Raw genomic sequence first — 16,238 nt, 5'->3', positions numbered from 1 at the left:
TTATAGAACAATATCCCTGATGAACACAGATGCAAAAATTCTCAACAAGATACTAGCCAATAGGACCCAACAGTACATTAAGAAGATTATTCACCATGACCAAGTAGGATTTATTCCCAGAACACAAGGCTGGTTCAACACTCGTAAAACAATCAATGTGATAGATCATATCAACAAGAGAAAAAATCTTCTCAATAGATGCAGAGAAAGCATTTGACAAAATACGGCATCCATTCCTGATCAAAACTTTTCAGAGTGTTGGGATAGAGGGAACATTCCTTAGCATCTTAAAAGCCATCACGAAAACACTGGGAGCCTTTCCCCTAAGATCAGGAACACGACAGGGATGTCCACTCTCACCACTGCTATTCAACATAGCCTCAGCAATCAGGCAACAAAAAGAAATAAAAGGCATTCAAATTGGCAAATAAGAAGTCAAATTCTTCCTCTTTGCAGATGACATGATACTGTACATAGAAAACCCAAAAGACTCCACCCCAAGATTGCTAGAACTCATACAGCAATTCGGCAATGTGGTAGGATACAAAATCAATGCCCAGAAATCAGTGGCATTTCTTTACACTAAAAATGAAACTGAAGAAAGAGAAATTAAGGAATCAATCCCATTTACAATTGCACCCAAAAGCATGAGATACCTAGGAATAAACCTAACCAAGGAGGTAAAGGATCTATATGCTAAAAACTACAGAACACTTCTGAAAGAAATTGAGAAAGACACAAAGAGATGGAAAAACTGTGTGGAATCAGAGAAGACCCTGAAAAACCAGGGGAATATTGAAAAAGAAAACCAGAGCCGGGGGCATCACCATGCCAGATTTCAAGTTGTACTACAAAGCTGTGACCATCAAGACAGTGTGATACTGGCACAAAAACAGACACATAGATCAATGGAACAGAATAGAGAACCCAGAAATGGGCCCTCAGCTCTATGGTCAACTAATATTAGACAAAGCAGGAAAGAATATCCACTGGAAAAAGGACAGTCTCTTCAATAAATGATGCTGGGAAAATTGGACAGTCACGTGCAGAAGAATGAAACTAGACCATTCTCTTACACCAGACACAAAGATAAACTCAAAATGGATGAAAGATCTAAATGTGAGACAAAATCCATCAAAATCCTAGAGGAGAACACAGGCAACACCCTTTTTGAACTTGGCCACAGCAACTTCTTACAAGATACATCTATGAAGGCAGGGGAAACAAAAGAATTTAAGCTTGGTGAAAGTCAAGTTTGTTCTGTATCATATATAACAGTATATCAATATATATATATACAATTAGTATATATATACAATGAGTATACATATACTATATATATCACATGTATATTTACATACATATGAGGAGCTGTGTTTGGCATTTGGTGGCTTGGAAATTCATATTAGTAGAGAATATTTCTCAATGGCATCCTGGAGGCCCTCTTTCAGCATAACTTGAGGGGTGGGGTCAGGGAATTTGCATGTTTAGCAAGCTCCTCCTGATGTTGGAGAAGCCCTGAGCTTTCTGCCTCTTGGAAAAGCCTGTCCATGGGTGAAATGAAGGAGAGTCCCTCATTTGTTCCTGGCCAAATATTGTACTTTTTCCACTTTGTTTCTGAGAAAAACAGAATTACATTCCTCCCCTACTGATGATCCCACGTGGAACATCTCCGTCTGGGTCAGGTTGAGGCTGAAGCATTTTCTAAAAGTAATTCCAGATTTCTTCTTTTGCTCTCTGTGCCAACTCTCTCACAACTCATCTGTGGGGTACGAGTTTTCCTTTGTTATGGCAGATGCTGGACAATTGAAGAGGCAAATAAAGAAGGAAGCTCAGAACCATAGACGTAACCCTGGGGAGCCATAGAGCCTTGGGGCTTGTAAGTAAGCAGGGTTGGGTGTGTGAGAACCAGCCATCTGCATTAGCAGGAAGGGGCTAACCCCTGTAGAGGCATTGAAAGGCAGCGCTTCTGCTCCTCTCTCCTTTCCGCCGCCATCCCGGTTGCGTGTGGTTGACTGTGATCGCCATGTCTTCTCACAAGACTTTCAGAATCAAGCGATTCCTGGCCAAGAAACAAAAGCAGAATCGTCCTATTCCCCAGTGGATTCGGATGAAAACTGGTAATAAAATCAGGTACAATTCCAAGAGGAGACACTGGAGAAGAACCAAACTGGGTCTGTGAGGAAGCATCGCACATCATGAAATAGCAAACATAATTGGCACACATATTTAAGCCACATGGAGATCACATGTTCCTATCTTATCAATATGGAAACATCCTTCCTACCTGGCCAATAGACATGTCTTATCAAGAGAATGATTTTCTCTGTTACTATGCCTCTATACCAGTAGGTTGGTTCAGTAATAAATGTGAGACCTTTCAGCTGAGCTGCTGTTGTGTCCTGATTTGTGAAGTACTGAATTGCCCCTCCTGTCAGATCTCACATAGCACCGTCTGATAGAACTTTCTGCAGTGATAGAAATGGCCCTTGACAACAAAGTATTTAGAGTGTGGCTAGGGGACGCCTGTGTGGCTCTGTCTGCTAAGCGTCTGCCTTTGGCTCAGGTCTTGACGGGGAGTCAGCGTGTCTCTCTCTGCTCCTCCCCCTGCTCATGTGCTTTCTCTCAAATAAAATCTTTTTAAAAAAAAAAAAAAAAAAAAAAAAAAAAAAAAAAAAAAAAAGAAAGGCAGCGCTTCTGGATTTCAACATACAGGCAGGCTCGTAACTCTCTCTTGTCTTGTATTGAACCAGACACTGTTAGCTTGCTTTTCAACTGTGCAGAGATATACCAGACTGTCTTTTCTGGAAGAAGTTGCTGCTGGTTTTTAGAGGAAAGGTTTGCTCTTTACTTTGATCTGACTTCTGAAAGAATAAGGCATATTATTTTTTACAGCAAAGGAGACTTCTAAGAACTTTGAGTATTTAAATTTGAAGGCTCCCTCAGCATGTGAAAGCAATATTAGTGGCAGTTAGGTGTAACGGATGAATAGTTAATGTAACAAGAGACAAAAAATCTGAAAAAGATCCATATCCAAATGAAAACTCATGTTTGAGCTAAACTACTGGCTTTTTGCTACTTATTTTTTATTTGATAATGAGTATTAACTACATACGGGCACGGTGAGGCCCTGTGGGTTAAATAAGGCATATGTCTACCTGATAATGCATGTGAATCCAGCATAGTGCTTAGCCCTTTTCTCTCCCTCAGGATCCTAAAATAGAATGAGGAGGACTTACATGTATCTGTGTATTATACAAAGTAGAATAAAAAGCCATTTCCCCCTTTATACCCTAAATTGTGTGTTCTCCTCTGTTAGCACTTATAATGTACTGTGATAATTTACTTTCTTAAAATTTATGAACTATTTATTGGGTACCTTACTCAGTGCCACTAGGCACTGTGTTAAGCTCTTCATATAAGATATTTCATGTAGGGGTGCCTGAGTGGCACAGTCGGTGAAGCATCTGACTCTTGGTTTCGGCTCAGGTCATGATCTACCAGTCATGAGATTGAGCCCCGTATTAGGCTCTCTGCTCAGCACAGTCTGCTTAGGATTCTCTGCCCTTCCCCGCGCTCTCTCCTTCCCATCCTCTCTTTCTCAAATAAATAAATAAATATTTTTTAAAAAAGGTGTTTCATGTGACCCTAATCACAGCCCTATGAAGTTGGAACTATCATTCAACCTGTTTTACAGAGGAGGCAGCAGAGGCTCAGAGAGAAGGATAACCCTTCCCCAAGGTCATACACTTAGCACATGGGAAAACTTTGACAGGGGCTGCTTGTGGCTGACTCCATAGCTGACTCTCTTAACCAGTCACTTGATTCCAGCAGTTCTCAAACTGGTCCACAGAGCTGGGGCTTGGGAGAGGGTTCCCTGAGACCCCTTCAGAAACAGTCAATGATGTCAACATTTTTTCATAATAATGACAATTCATAATTTCTCTTGATATTTGCACTATTGGATAAGAGCAGTGGTGACTATAAATGTAGGCACCTGAGCATGAATCAAAGCAATGTCACCAAATTGCACTACAAATCATGGAATTCTTCCCTGCCGTGTATAATTAAAAAATTGATTGTTGAATGTTTGATATTATGTAATGGAATATTTTGACATTTGGAAGAGTTGCATTAACTCCTTAATCTGGTACTTTCCAAATAACCAACTCATTATGTAACAAACTCATGCATGGATAGAGATCCCCTCAAAGTTAATTTTTGTGTTTTTAATGAAATTAAATTAATATTTTAAATTTTCTCAACCTTAATTTCTAAAATGGCAAACAGTGATAGATATAATCCTTGTAAACAGAAGCCCTTTGGGTCCTTAATATTCTTTAAGTTTGCAGAGGAATCTGGAGAACAAAATGTTTGAGAATTATTGCCACAGGCAGCTGGGAGCCATGGGAGGTTCTTGAGCAGGAGAATAATATTGGTTATATCTCTTAGAGTAACTAAATTTTATGCCCTCCCTTTTTTAATCTTGAAAATGTCTGAAAATCTTCAGTGTTGATATAGTCATTGGCATATGTTGAGCTAGTGAACTGGGTCAGATGAATTGAATTTTGTTGACCCAGACCTGAAGCTCTGGGTCTGTGAGAATTACCCTGTGGGTAGCACTTAGAAACTGATGGTCCACTCTGTACATAACATTACTTGTTTGCCCAAGAGCTACAGGATCTGAATATCTGGTCCTCAAATAGTTTGGCTCAATCTGGAGAAGGCTACTACCATTGTGGGGGCTTCATTTTTGGGGTCCATGTGTAACCAGCAAATGAAGAATTATAGTCTCATGTACAGGACTGGACTGGAGAGGTTAATTATGGGCAGGTCGACCTCATGGAAGAGGAAGGGTCATGTAAATCAAGAGTTCTAGTGAGATAGGACCCTCCCTCACCCCCCATCCGCTGCCCGAACTGCTGGGTAAGACAAGGAAACGCTGGGGTTTGGACTTGTCCAAGGCTAACATAGATCTGCTAGCTGTTGTTAAGTGTTGCTGAGTGGTGGTGCTATTCAGATATTGCCAGATACTGTGCTAAGCTGTTTTCAGGTATTATCTCATTTAGCCTCCGCAATTATCCTGCCGGTTAAGTATCATTGCTATCTTCATCTTACAGATGAGAAAACTGAGACCTAAACAGATGCCTGAGCCAGGCTTTGACTCCAGTGTTGCTTTTCTTCAAAGCCTCTAGTTCTTAACTCGGTTGCACTTCTCCCCTTAAGGGAAACAAGAAAGTCAATTGGCTGGATGGCAGCTGGAAAGCAGTCTAAATATAAAAGAAAATGGGTGAAAGGTATAGAGGCAGGAATGGGAAAACTGTAGAAGGAACTGGACATGGAATGGGAGGGAGGGGGCTGTGTTTATTGTTGCTGCCAGAATGTCTGTGTGCCTAGAGCCTCCTGCCCTGCAGGGAGTTACTGACCTGAGGCCAAGTCCTACGTGTACCGGCTGCTCTTCAAGATGCAATATCACTCTATGGAAACCAGACAAAATCAACACCCTGATTTTCACGCAGTCAGAAGTTTGGAGGACAGGCAATGGGCCGGAAGACTCCAGGCACAGTGCCGAGAAGGGGGTTGGACAGCACAGTCCAGCTGGGAAATATCCATGGCAGATTGTGGCTACGGCAGAAGCAGAAGCAGCTGCAGAAAGGGACTTGAGTCCTAGCTCTGCCCTGTGGGTTCAGCATTGCTCTCTGCCCCAGAGTCCTCATATCTAAAATGCAGATGGTCATACCACTTGGAGGACCGGCAGGAGAGTCAAGGGAGGCAACGTGTAGGAAGGCACACCAGGTATTCAAATCTTTCTTCTCTCCCTCCTGTCATGTGGTACCAGGTGAGCTAATTCTGTTTGAGCCCCTGTCTCCACCATTCTTGATATATATATATATATATATATATATATATATATATATATATATATCCCACCAGTAACTCATTTGAGATGTTCTATTTTATCATTCTGGACTCCTTTATTTCTTTGCGTCTCTATGCACCATTCAGTCTCCATTCCAGAACTCTGGAAAAGGATATCTCAGACTCCTTTAATATATATATATATATAATATATATAACATATTATATAATAATTATATATTATATATTAATTATAAATAAATGTAATATAAAAATATTTTTGGTAGTCTTTTAAAGACATCATTTATACAGTGTTAGAATATCATTTGGGAATCAGGTTGCCTGGGCTCACCTAGTGCTTGATATCTACTTGGTTTTAGGCAATACACTTGAGTCTCCTTGTCTTACTTGCCTCACCTATAAAGTGATAGAACAAAAGCATCCACCTGTAGGGTTGCTGTGAGGACAAAATGGCATGAAACAGCTGTAGAGCACATGGCTTGACACACTGTATGAGCTCAGTAACTGTTCCTTATCTTCATTATGGTTGATATTTGATAAGCGTTGTTCTGGGCACGCTCTAGATGCCACATTGTTGAGTCTTGGCGACTGTTCAGTGGGATAGGCACCGTGATGCCCACTTCACAGATGAGAAAGCTGGCTTTAGGAAATAGGGAATCAGAATGCAGATGTAGACTGGGGGAGCTTTTTCTTCTGTCTCTCCACTATGCCAACTGTGGGCTCCCTTGTTTGTTTTATCCAGTGCTGTTTGTTAACCACTTGGCTGTGGCCTAAGCAACTTCAGAGCCAGAGTGAGGCTGCTTTTTATTTTCCCATTAATAACCCCCCAATAATAATCACAGCATTGAAGACCCAACAAGATCATGTGTTTGAAAAGATGATGCAAAACTTGGAAACACTCTTCAAAATATTTGTTTTTTATTTATGTAGGCCCCATCAAGTTCCAAAAAGGGATTTGAAGTAGCCTATTAGTTGTCATTAGAGTGATGATGATTAATGATTATAATAACAAGACGAGTGTAATTGGTTCAAATTGTGCCTTTTGAAATGGCCTCCATGGAGGCCAAGTGGTGGGGAGGGAGCCCGCAGCCTCTGCCTCAGGGAGCTGAAAAGATGGGCCTAATTGGTTAAAAGCAGCTTTGCTAATTGCTTTGGCAAGAGCTTGAGAGAAAGCTTTGGTATGATTATACATGAACCAGGGTCCCTCGAAGGCCTGTGATTTCAGGCTAGATCTGTTCCTCAAAACACAAGCAGAAAAGAGAACAGATGTTCAGCCACTTGACAGAGATTTAATAAGACACTTAGAAAAATTACCATGTTCACTTTGCCCCTCCTGACCTCTGGGTTGGAAGCTGGAAGAAGGCCTGTTTCAGGAGGCTGATGTTCGGAGCTGGAACCTAAAGGGGCATGTGCTATACAATTTTCCATTTATCTGAGATCCTGCTGTTCTCTGCCCCTCCCTCCCACCCCCACAAAGGATTTTCAGTGGTTGGAGGAGGAAAGGTAACATGACAAGGAAGAGGCTTGATTATAGAGCAACCTATGTGCTTTACATTTCAGTTGAGGGTAGAAAGGCTGTGATTGAATTATTGAAATGTTCTACTTGGGGTGCAAAGGAGTACCGTCAGGCTAGCTCCTAACTCAATGTGGTAAGTTTCTGTGGGCCGAGCTGAAGCACCCAGGAGGGAGAGAAGCCCAAAGATAAGATTTTTCTGAAAAGAAGCTCCTCCTCTCAAATGGTGTTAATCATAGCACAAAGACTGGCAGCTCTAGAGCTCCTACGGGACTCTGCTCTGGTGGGGGGAGTCCAGAAGGCTTGTCAGGGACTACCAGTAGCTATAAGAGGTCAAAAGTGACCACCCACCTTCAAAGCTGACTCAACTCAGCCATTAGAAACGACGAACACCCACCATTTGCTTCAATGTGGATGGAACTGGAGGGTATTATGCTGAGTGAAGTAAGTCAGTTGGAGAAGGACAAACATTATATGGTCTCATTCATTTGGGGAATATAAAATATAGTGAAAGGGAATAAAGGGGAAAGGAGAGAAAATGAGTGGGAAATATCATTTGAGGGTGACAGGATATGAGACACTCCTAACTCTGGGGAACAAACAAGGGGTAGTGGAAGGGGAGGTGGGCGGGGGGATGGGGTGACTGGGGGACAGGCACTGAGGGGGGTGCTTGACGGGATGAGCACTGGGGGTTATGCTATATGTTGGCAAATTGAACTCCAATAAAAAATATACAAAAAATAAAAACAATTCATTGGTTATATATTCATGCAAATCACCTAACCACCCAGAGCCTCAATTTCCTCAGTTATGAACTCATACCTTTCAGGGAAAAGATATGGGCAGAGTTTACAGGGAGTCCAAGGGGAAGGTGGGCAGGGGAATTTGTGTGTTTCCAACAGATACATGGGATGGTGGCCAGTGGTTCAAGGTGCTCTGGGCTAATTTCCTGCAAGTCCGTATAGATCTGTGTTCCCACTGTGGGCCAGGTACTGTGCTAAGTTTGGGAAATTCATAGTGGAGAACTAAAAGTATAGCTTGTATCCTCTTGAAACTTACAGTTTAGAGGTGAAGATGTTCTAGAGATGTTCTTTAAAAAAACCAACTGAAGATATAAAAATAAGTTGTGTTAATCACTGAGAAAGACTAGCATAGGGAGCAGCTATGAGGGGCCAGCTATAATGGGGTCTCTGAACTAGTTGGGAGGGGGGGGGCAAGGAAGGGTTGCCCTGAGCCCTGAAGAAGGGCATATGAATTGCCTGCTGAAAGAGGAGAAGGAAGTGACCAGATGTAGGATGGGTTGGAGTAGATGGAGATGGGCAGGAGTACATGGGTTGATCTGAAGTGTGTGTCAGCATCTTTGAGGGCAGCCCTGCTGTTTTTTCCTACATGTCCATGGCGGGAGGGGTTGCCTTCTCTCCAGCTCCCATGAAGATAACCAGTCTGTCTGCTCTAGTTCTCTGATTGGCAGTATGGGGCCAGATATGTATATGGTGGTCTGCAAAGTGTTTTGATTTTTGTTTTGTTTTGTTTTTGGAAGCATTGCCATGATTTAATCTTTCGAAAAGTCACATACAATTTTGGAGCTCCAATTTCTCTTGCAAAATCAAAAGTTCTGGCAACATTGGCCTTCATCTCTTCACGACAACCTCCAACAGAACCTGATGTAGCAACTTCTGAATGCAAAATACAGAGACCCCATGGGCCCCTTCTCTCTATACTCTTCCTTCTTGGCTCCTGCAGGCACTTGAGTTTGAGAGCCCTGATCTCAGCTCTACTGAGGATGGTCAGATGGGAGAGAACAGACCTCCTTGGTTCTTTGGAGGAGACTGTTTCAAATTAAAGTCCTGACACCCTATTAGGAAGACTGGTTTGTTTATTTATTTTTATTTATTTATTTTACCTCCCTCCTCTAGGAAAGATGTTCATCTTTCCATGTAAGGATTCTCTTAAAACAGGGCACACCTGGATGGCTCTTGGTTGGGTTTCCTTTATTCTTTCTCTTTCTCTCTCCCATATCTTTAAAAAATAACAGTGAAACCCATTTGGCAAAGAATATCTTATGCAAAATCCCAGTGTAAATTTTGGATCAAAGCGAGTTGGCTTAAACTGAATTTGGTGTGTCCACTCTGGAACACTGGCTGCTTGACTTTCTCTCATTCTCCTCCCCAAGCTAGCTCTAGGACATCTCTAGGGGGACCCAGGGTTCCTCAGAATACAGTTGAAATCCCCTCTCTAGAGTGCTAACGGAAGACTGCTGCCTGTTGGAGAGATGGCGTAGAGCTTAAAAAAACAAACAAACAAACAAACAAACAAACAAACAAAACAGACAAAGCTACTGTTGGTTCCTCAATTTTTAATTTGGGGCCAGCCTGAAATAAGATGACATGCAAAAGGCAAAACTGGGTGTCCAATTTCCTATTTCCCCTGTCTCTGGACCCCCAACAGCAGGGATTTCCAGACAGCTCAAGTAGCAGCTGGTGAACATTAGAGTCACCTCTTCAAGTGTGCAAGATCTGCTTTGTGACTTTGTGACTTGGAGGAGATCTGGAACTGTACTCTGCCCAGAGGAGTGTGTGACTTCCTGCAGCACACAGCATGGAAAAGCAGTCACTGTCCCTCTGTAGCTCTGAAGTGGAGGCTGGCTCTCCTTTACCTGGTGAGGTACTGGTACACAGAACTCTGGGACTGGCGCATTGGCCACACTCTGCAGGAATTGCCCAGAGTATTCCTGACAATGAGAAGAAGGTTTCCGAGCTTCCTCAGCTTAGCCTAGCAGCTGTACTGTCACATTATTACAGATGCTTGTCACTGAAGCATCACTGTCTGCAACCTTGACATGCACCATTTCAGATTCATTTTTCAAAATTGCTTTGAAAGCCCAGGGCCCGTCCCATCCATTAGTGGAACTCCTTTATGACAGGTGCTAGGGGTGATGAAGGTGACAGAGAACTCCATGTGCACTGCTGATTCACAGAAGACACATGCAGAAAGGCACAGCCTGGCTGGCATAAAGCCTCCATGGAGGTTTGCAGGTGGTCTCCTCCTCAAAGGAGGACATCATGCTCCTCCAGGGGTGCCTGCCCTCTACCTGCAGAAACAACTTCCTGGTGACAGAGCCTGCATACTCCCATCACATCCAGCTTCTTTAGATCTGATTACTTCACCTGTCCACACTGTATGCTCTTAGGCAAGCTCTTTGGGTTTCTGTTTCCTCATCTCTATAAAGTAATATATAATCCATCTCCCAACCTCATCTGTATAATAGAAATCATATTATCCACCTCACAATCTTATCTGTTTAATAGAAAGCATATACCCGCCTCTCAATATCAGCTGTATAATAGAACTAATCATACCCCAAATACCCAATTTCGTTGTGAGAATTAGAAAGAATACACATAAAATGCCAAGCAGTGCATTTAATATATAATAGGCACAGAAACTCTTAGCTTTCTGGAGGCTGGAAGCTTCACATTTTTGAGCCTCCAGGTATGTTTAAAAAATGAAGAAATTTCAAAGTTGTTACAAAAATGCTACATTTTAAGTGTTTACTTTAGACAGATGAATGCTTTTAATAAACCTACCAAGAATAGAAGGGACTGTGTAAATAGCCTCATTCAGGGTGACCTCAAAAGTATAAATCTACACTCTTAAAGAGATGGGGTGTGGGCCAAATGTGTCATCCCCCAAGCCCATTATGGGCTTTAAGTAAGTGTTAATAAATGATAGTCATTAGCATGATATAATGATATTACATCTATCCCTTGAGATTATAAACAATATTTTCATCTCCATCTGCTTATAAATCAGCTGAATTTCTCTCAGCTTTAAAACACTTTGTGATGGTCCAGTGAGCTGTGGTGGGGAAGCTTTTGGTAGCTGCTGGGAGCCCCTGTGCCCCCAGATGGGACCCACATGTGTGGCTGTGGAATTTTTTTGTACTGAATGAACAAGTTGACCTCCACAGACCAGATTCAGTTTGTGCTCTAGAGGATGGGATACTTTGGGGATAAGAAAACCCCTGCTGGCTACAAAATGTCCCAGCCTGGATAGGGTCAGACTGGGAGCCTTTTAGCTGTTGCCTTGGCAGCAGGGGGACTCACATAGGGATATCCAGCTAGATTTCAGGTGAGGGCCTTGTTAAAACACCCTTCTCCTTCCCTGGACTAGTCATCCCATACTTTGTCATTGGTGAGCCTGTGCACACCTTATTGAGGAAAAGGGTCTTCCATTCTTGGATTTTGCTGAGATTGAATATCCAAGTCTCTAAATGCTAACCCTAGAGAGGAATCAGTGTCTTATCACAGATCTAGGAGAGCATAAAATTACCTCCTTCTTGTTATGCAATGACAGGCAGCTGTCCTGAATTAGGCTGGAGAAGACAAGTGTTCCAAGGCAGCTGGACCACCCTGACTTCTGAGTTCTCAGACCGTCTAACATTTGGGTATCAACTCTCATTGCCAGAGGCTGGTGATCATATTTATGAACTAAATGTAAGAATTTTAGTTTGGCTAATATCTGAATACTCATGAGGACAACAGGGATGGAGTATTTTAAAATGAGGGGCTCTTGAGAGAATCCAGACCCATGATCACAACATGTAGAAGTGAGTACTCAGAGCCTGTCTATCTGAGGCGTAGGCTACCAGCGAAGAGCATGCTGTTTAGGAGTTCATTTTGGGACCACTCAGTACTTTGTAATCACTCCTTGGACACATCTAGAATTTACTGTTATAATCAAATGGAACTTACTACAAAGTTAATTTGAGATTATATTTAGTGATATGCTTTATCATTGTTGTAGTGAGTGGTAATTAGGAATAAAATGGGAAACGGTTCCCATAAAAGATTGTGATTAGCATTGATTATGCGGACGATGTAAGCTTTTCTACTGGCACCTCGTTGCTTCCTCCTTCTCACTAATTAGCAGTAATTTTGCCTCCTCCCATGCTCTAAGACACAGATTCTAGTTCTAACTTCACACCCAGGCTCCTTTGCCTTGTCACTCTCTACAAGTGGCTTTGGATTGAAGATCCGAATACTGATTTTGTTGTCCATGTGGCCAGACCCCTCCCTGGTTTCCTATTTCTAGAATCCTTGAATTTCTCCTCTCTGTCACTTACCTGCTCTGGGTGGCAGGCAGAACAAGGAAGGCTTCCAGGGGAAGGCAGCTAGTGACCCTGGTGTTGGTGAGGGGTGAGAGGTATCCTGAGATTAAGTCTGGGAGAGAGAATGCTAGGTTAGGGGAAGAAGAGCAGCAACCATTAGCTGGGGGCTTCCTACAGAAAATAACAAGGAGCATTGGATCTTTATTGTGTCATGTAAAGTCCAAGCCAATTAGAGATACAGTAATAGTTAAGAGGCAAAAAGAACAGCCCTGTCTTCCTCTGTCTGCAAACCTCTTCACTTCCTATTTCTGATGGCCTCGAATTCCTAACTGGAGACAGACATTCCATTGAACATTCAGGGAGCTCAGGCTTACACTATAAAAACTGAGATTGTCCACATGCCGATATGAAGAGTTTCAGGCTGATTGCCACATTAGACCCTTGTACTTTTGGGTCAAAGTAGGGGCCAGAGAGCCGAAGAATGCTGAGTGTCTGAAGGGGTGGGGTTGAGGGGGGGGGGATGCTGAGTGGCAGAGTGACCCAGAGGGAAGAGGCCTGGAGGGAGAGAAGATGGAATGCTGGGACGCCTGGGTGGCTCAGCAGTTGAGCAGCTGCCTTCAGCTCGGTGTGATCCTAAGATCCCAGATGGAGTCCTGTTTTGGGCTGCCTGCGGGGAGCCTGCTTTTCCCTCTGCCTATGTCTCTGCCTCTCTCTCTCTCTCTCTCTCTCTCTCTCTCTGTGTGTCTCTTATGAATAAATAAATAAATCTTAAAAAAAATAAAGAAGATGGAATGCTGAAGTCTGCAGAATTTATCCCGAGAGGATGCCAGGGTGCTGCGTTTCCCTTGTCCAGTTTGACCACTGAGGAACTATAGCTGAGACCAGGCCCCTGGGCTGCCTGTAAGGCTCTCCAAGGCTACAGTGTCTTTCTGGAAAGTTGCTAGTCAGAGCACTTCTGGCCCATTCGATCTGACATGAGTAGTGAAAAGGTTTGGGGGTGGAGTGGATGTGTGTGTGTGTATGTGGGGGGGGTGGGTAGATGGAATGATTTCTCTACCTCAGAGGTAAAAAACAACTGTCACTAGAACACTACTCCACTCTGTCTTAAAGCTGTCTTCTACTTGAGCTCTTAAAATGCAAAGGAGATCACACCTTGCCCCAATAAGGACCATCTGATGGTTTTCCAGTGCTGTTAGAATCAAATCCTAGCTCCTTCTTTCAAAATGCTGTTTGATCTGGTCTTTGCTTCTCTTTTGGTGTCATCTTCCATTTCTCACTTCATTTGTCCATAAATCTTTTCTTCCATCCACTCATCCATCCATCCATCCATCCACATACCCATGCACCCATGCATATCTCCATCCATGCAACCATATGCTTTGACTCAGACACAGTTGCTTTCTTGGTCTTCCGTAAGTGCCTTTAGTTCATTCCTTCTCTGCATTTCTGCATTGCATACACTTTCCCTCACATTCATACAGCTTCCTTGTTCCCTTCCTTTATTTGGGTCTCTCTTCTAATGTCACTTTCTCCAAGAGAACTATCCCTCAACATCTAGAGTTATGACTAGAAGGGATATTGAGGGGCTTCTGAAGTATGGCCTTCTGTTTCTTGATCTGAGGCTTGTAAAATTTTTGTGTTCACCATATTAATATTCAGTCTGCCATAAACTGACTAATATACTTCTCTGTGTATATGTTATGCTTCAACAGAAACTTAAAAATAAATATCCTCACACCCATCTCACTCTTCTTACTTTGCTTTATTTTTCATCATGGTCCTTATCACTACCTGACATTGTCTTATATTCTTCATTGTCTTATATTCTTGTTTGCATTGTCTATCATCCCATGCCATGTGTAAATGACATGAGGCTAAGGACTTAATCTAGTTTCCTGTTCTGTACTCAGTGCTTAGCCCCATGACTGGCACGTAGGAGGAAACCAATCATTGTTGAATGAATACATGAGTAACTGGTTGGATACCTTAAGCAACTGGAAGGTGTAACATAGAAACTGGGAGCAAGCCATCTAATTCATCTGACAGTTTAAATTATAAGGGTCTGAGACAGCCCTTAGCTTCCACAGGATCTCCTCTTTCCTCTTGGAAACATCTGCAGTCTTGACTTTGGGACTTAGAGCTTGGCTGGTTCCTTTCCTCTAGTTGCCCCTCAGCACACTGGTCTCATATGTGAACCTTATCACCAAGGGCTAAACTTAGAGCATCCATGGCATGCCAAGTCAGTTGCTAAATAACAAAACGTCTTAGAAAAGACTTGGGCCAATGGGTCACTCCTTCATCCACAGTGAGTGCGATGGGTAAGAACACCAGCTTTGAGGTCCAGAAACCTGTGCTTCAATCTTAGCTCTACTTGTTCTGTGATCATGTGATCTTAGACAATGTACTTAGCTAGCTAAGCCTCAGTTTCTTATTCAGATAATAGGACTGGTGATCATACCTGCCTTCTGGGTTTGTTCTAAGGATTTACTGAGGTGTTGTGCATCAAGCCCTTGGCAAAAATTTTGACACCTCAGTTACTGTTAAGAATATTTGGTGTTCTTAAGCATTCAGTCACTTATTGATTATTACTGATATCTGTGTCCCTCTTATGATGTTATGATGCCACATCTCTTTCTACTTTGTACCTTTTGGTCTCCCCACTGAGTCCTTACCATGAATCTATCTTCACATGAAGTATGATATTTTGAGAAGTGAACTTGTGATTTTCTTGTATCTTAAGCAAAATAGCATGTTTGAAGTTACTTGGAAAACCTTAAAGGGTTTCATAGATATATGTGTGTACTCAGAGACTTCCGTTTGTGTATTAGCTTCTTTTGGAGACAGTGTGATAGAAGAGGACTCCTCTGGGTGTTGGTTGGCATGACACCAAGCAATCATTTAACTTTTCAAAGACTCAATTTCCCCATTTGGGGATTAGTGACAATAACAAGGCCCACCTACAGAGTGATTTCATGTGTCCTTGGAGGTGGTAGATATGAAACACAGGAAATATGGCAGAAATTCAAATATTCCTCCCACCAACTCCTCTTTTTCTCCATCTCATTTGTGATTTAATTATATATGTATAATTTAATCCATACATCTATTAAATTGTATCTCATCTCTCTTATCCAAACTTTTTCCAAACACTTTTATTTTTTACTAGCTATAGAGAAATTTCTTTAAAAATTTTTTCTGCCTTGCCCATTGGCCTTCTTACCAGTTTTTGTTCTGAGGACCATGGAGGAGGCCCCTTGGGATGGACAATCCTGTGCAAAGATTATGCACTGAGCCTTGTGCTACACTGCATATACATTCTCCTGTTATTTGGCGGTATTCTCATTCCCTTAAGCTGTAGCTTTTCCACACACAGCACATTGGGCTATTGTAATCATAGCAGCTGATTGATTTTAAACCATGGGTGTCCCATTGCTCAGAGAACATCCAGTAAGCACTGGTTGACTGACTTCCAAGTTAGAGAAATTCACATGTCTGGAAAGTAACAGGATGAGGATATGCTATGTTTTTTATTTTGATTTTGTATCTGTAGTTGTCTAGAGAAGTGGATTTTTTTTAACCCCTTCAAATATCCTGGAGTTTACTCTCCTCTCATATAGTCAGTGAACCTCGGCAACCTCATGGTCAAACTATGGTCTGCACTGGCAGGTTCAGCAGCAGCTGTGAACTTTTTAGAAATGCAGAACCCCAGGTCTTAGCCCAGGCCTACTGAATCAG

The 16,238-nt window shown here is 42.4% G+C and overlaps 2 protein-coding genes across 23 annotated transcripts in view; both read left to right on the top strand.

The window, feature by feature from the left end:
• Positions 1-16,238, top strand: part of CDH13 (cadherin 13) — a 1,387,059-nt gene that overhangs the window by 148,925 nt on the left and 1,221,896 nt on the right. The window lies entirely within an intron of this gene.
• Positions 1,970-2,388, top strand: LOC125755162 (60S ribosomal protein L39). The gene has a single exon (XM_049110669.1). It carries the CDS (start codon positions 2,027-2,029, stop codon positions 2,180-2,182), a length of 156 nt encoding a protein of 51 aa, XP_048966626.1. The 5' UTR covers positions 1,970-2,026; the 3' UTR covers positions 2,183-2,388.

The sequence above is a fragment of the Canis lupus genome, chromosome 5 (genome assembly GCF_003254725.2).
Source record: "Canis lupus dingo isolate Sandy chromosome 5, ASM325472v2, whole genome shotgun sequence".
Classification (NCBI taxonomy): Eukaryota; Metazoa; Chordata; class Mammalia; order Carnivora; family Canidae; genus Canis; species Canis lupus.
This window is presented reverse-complemented; position numbering and strand designations above follow the sequence as displayed.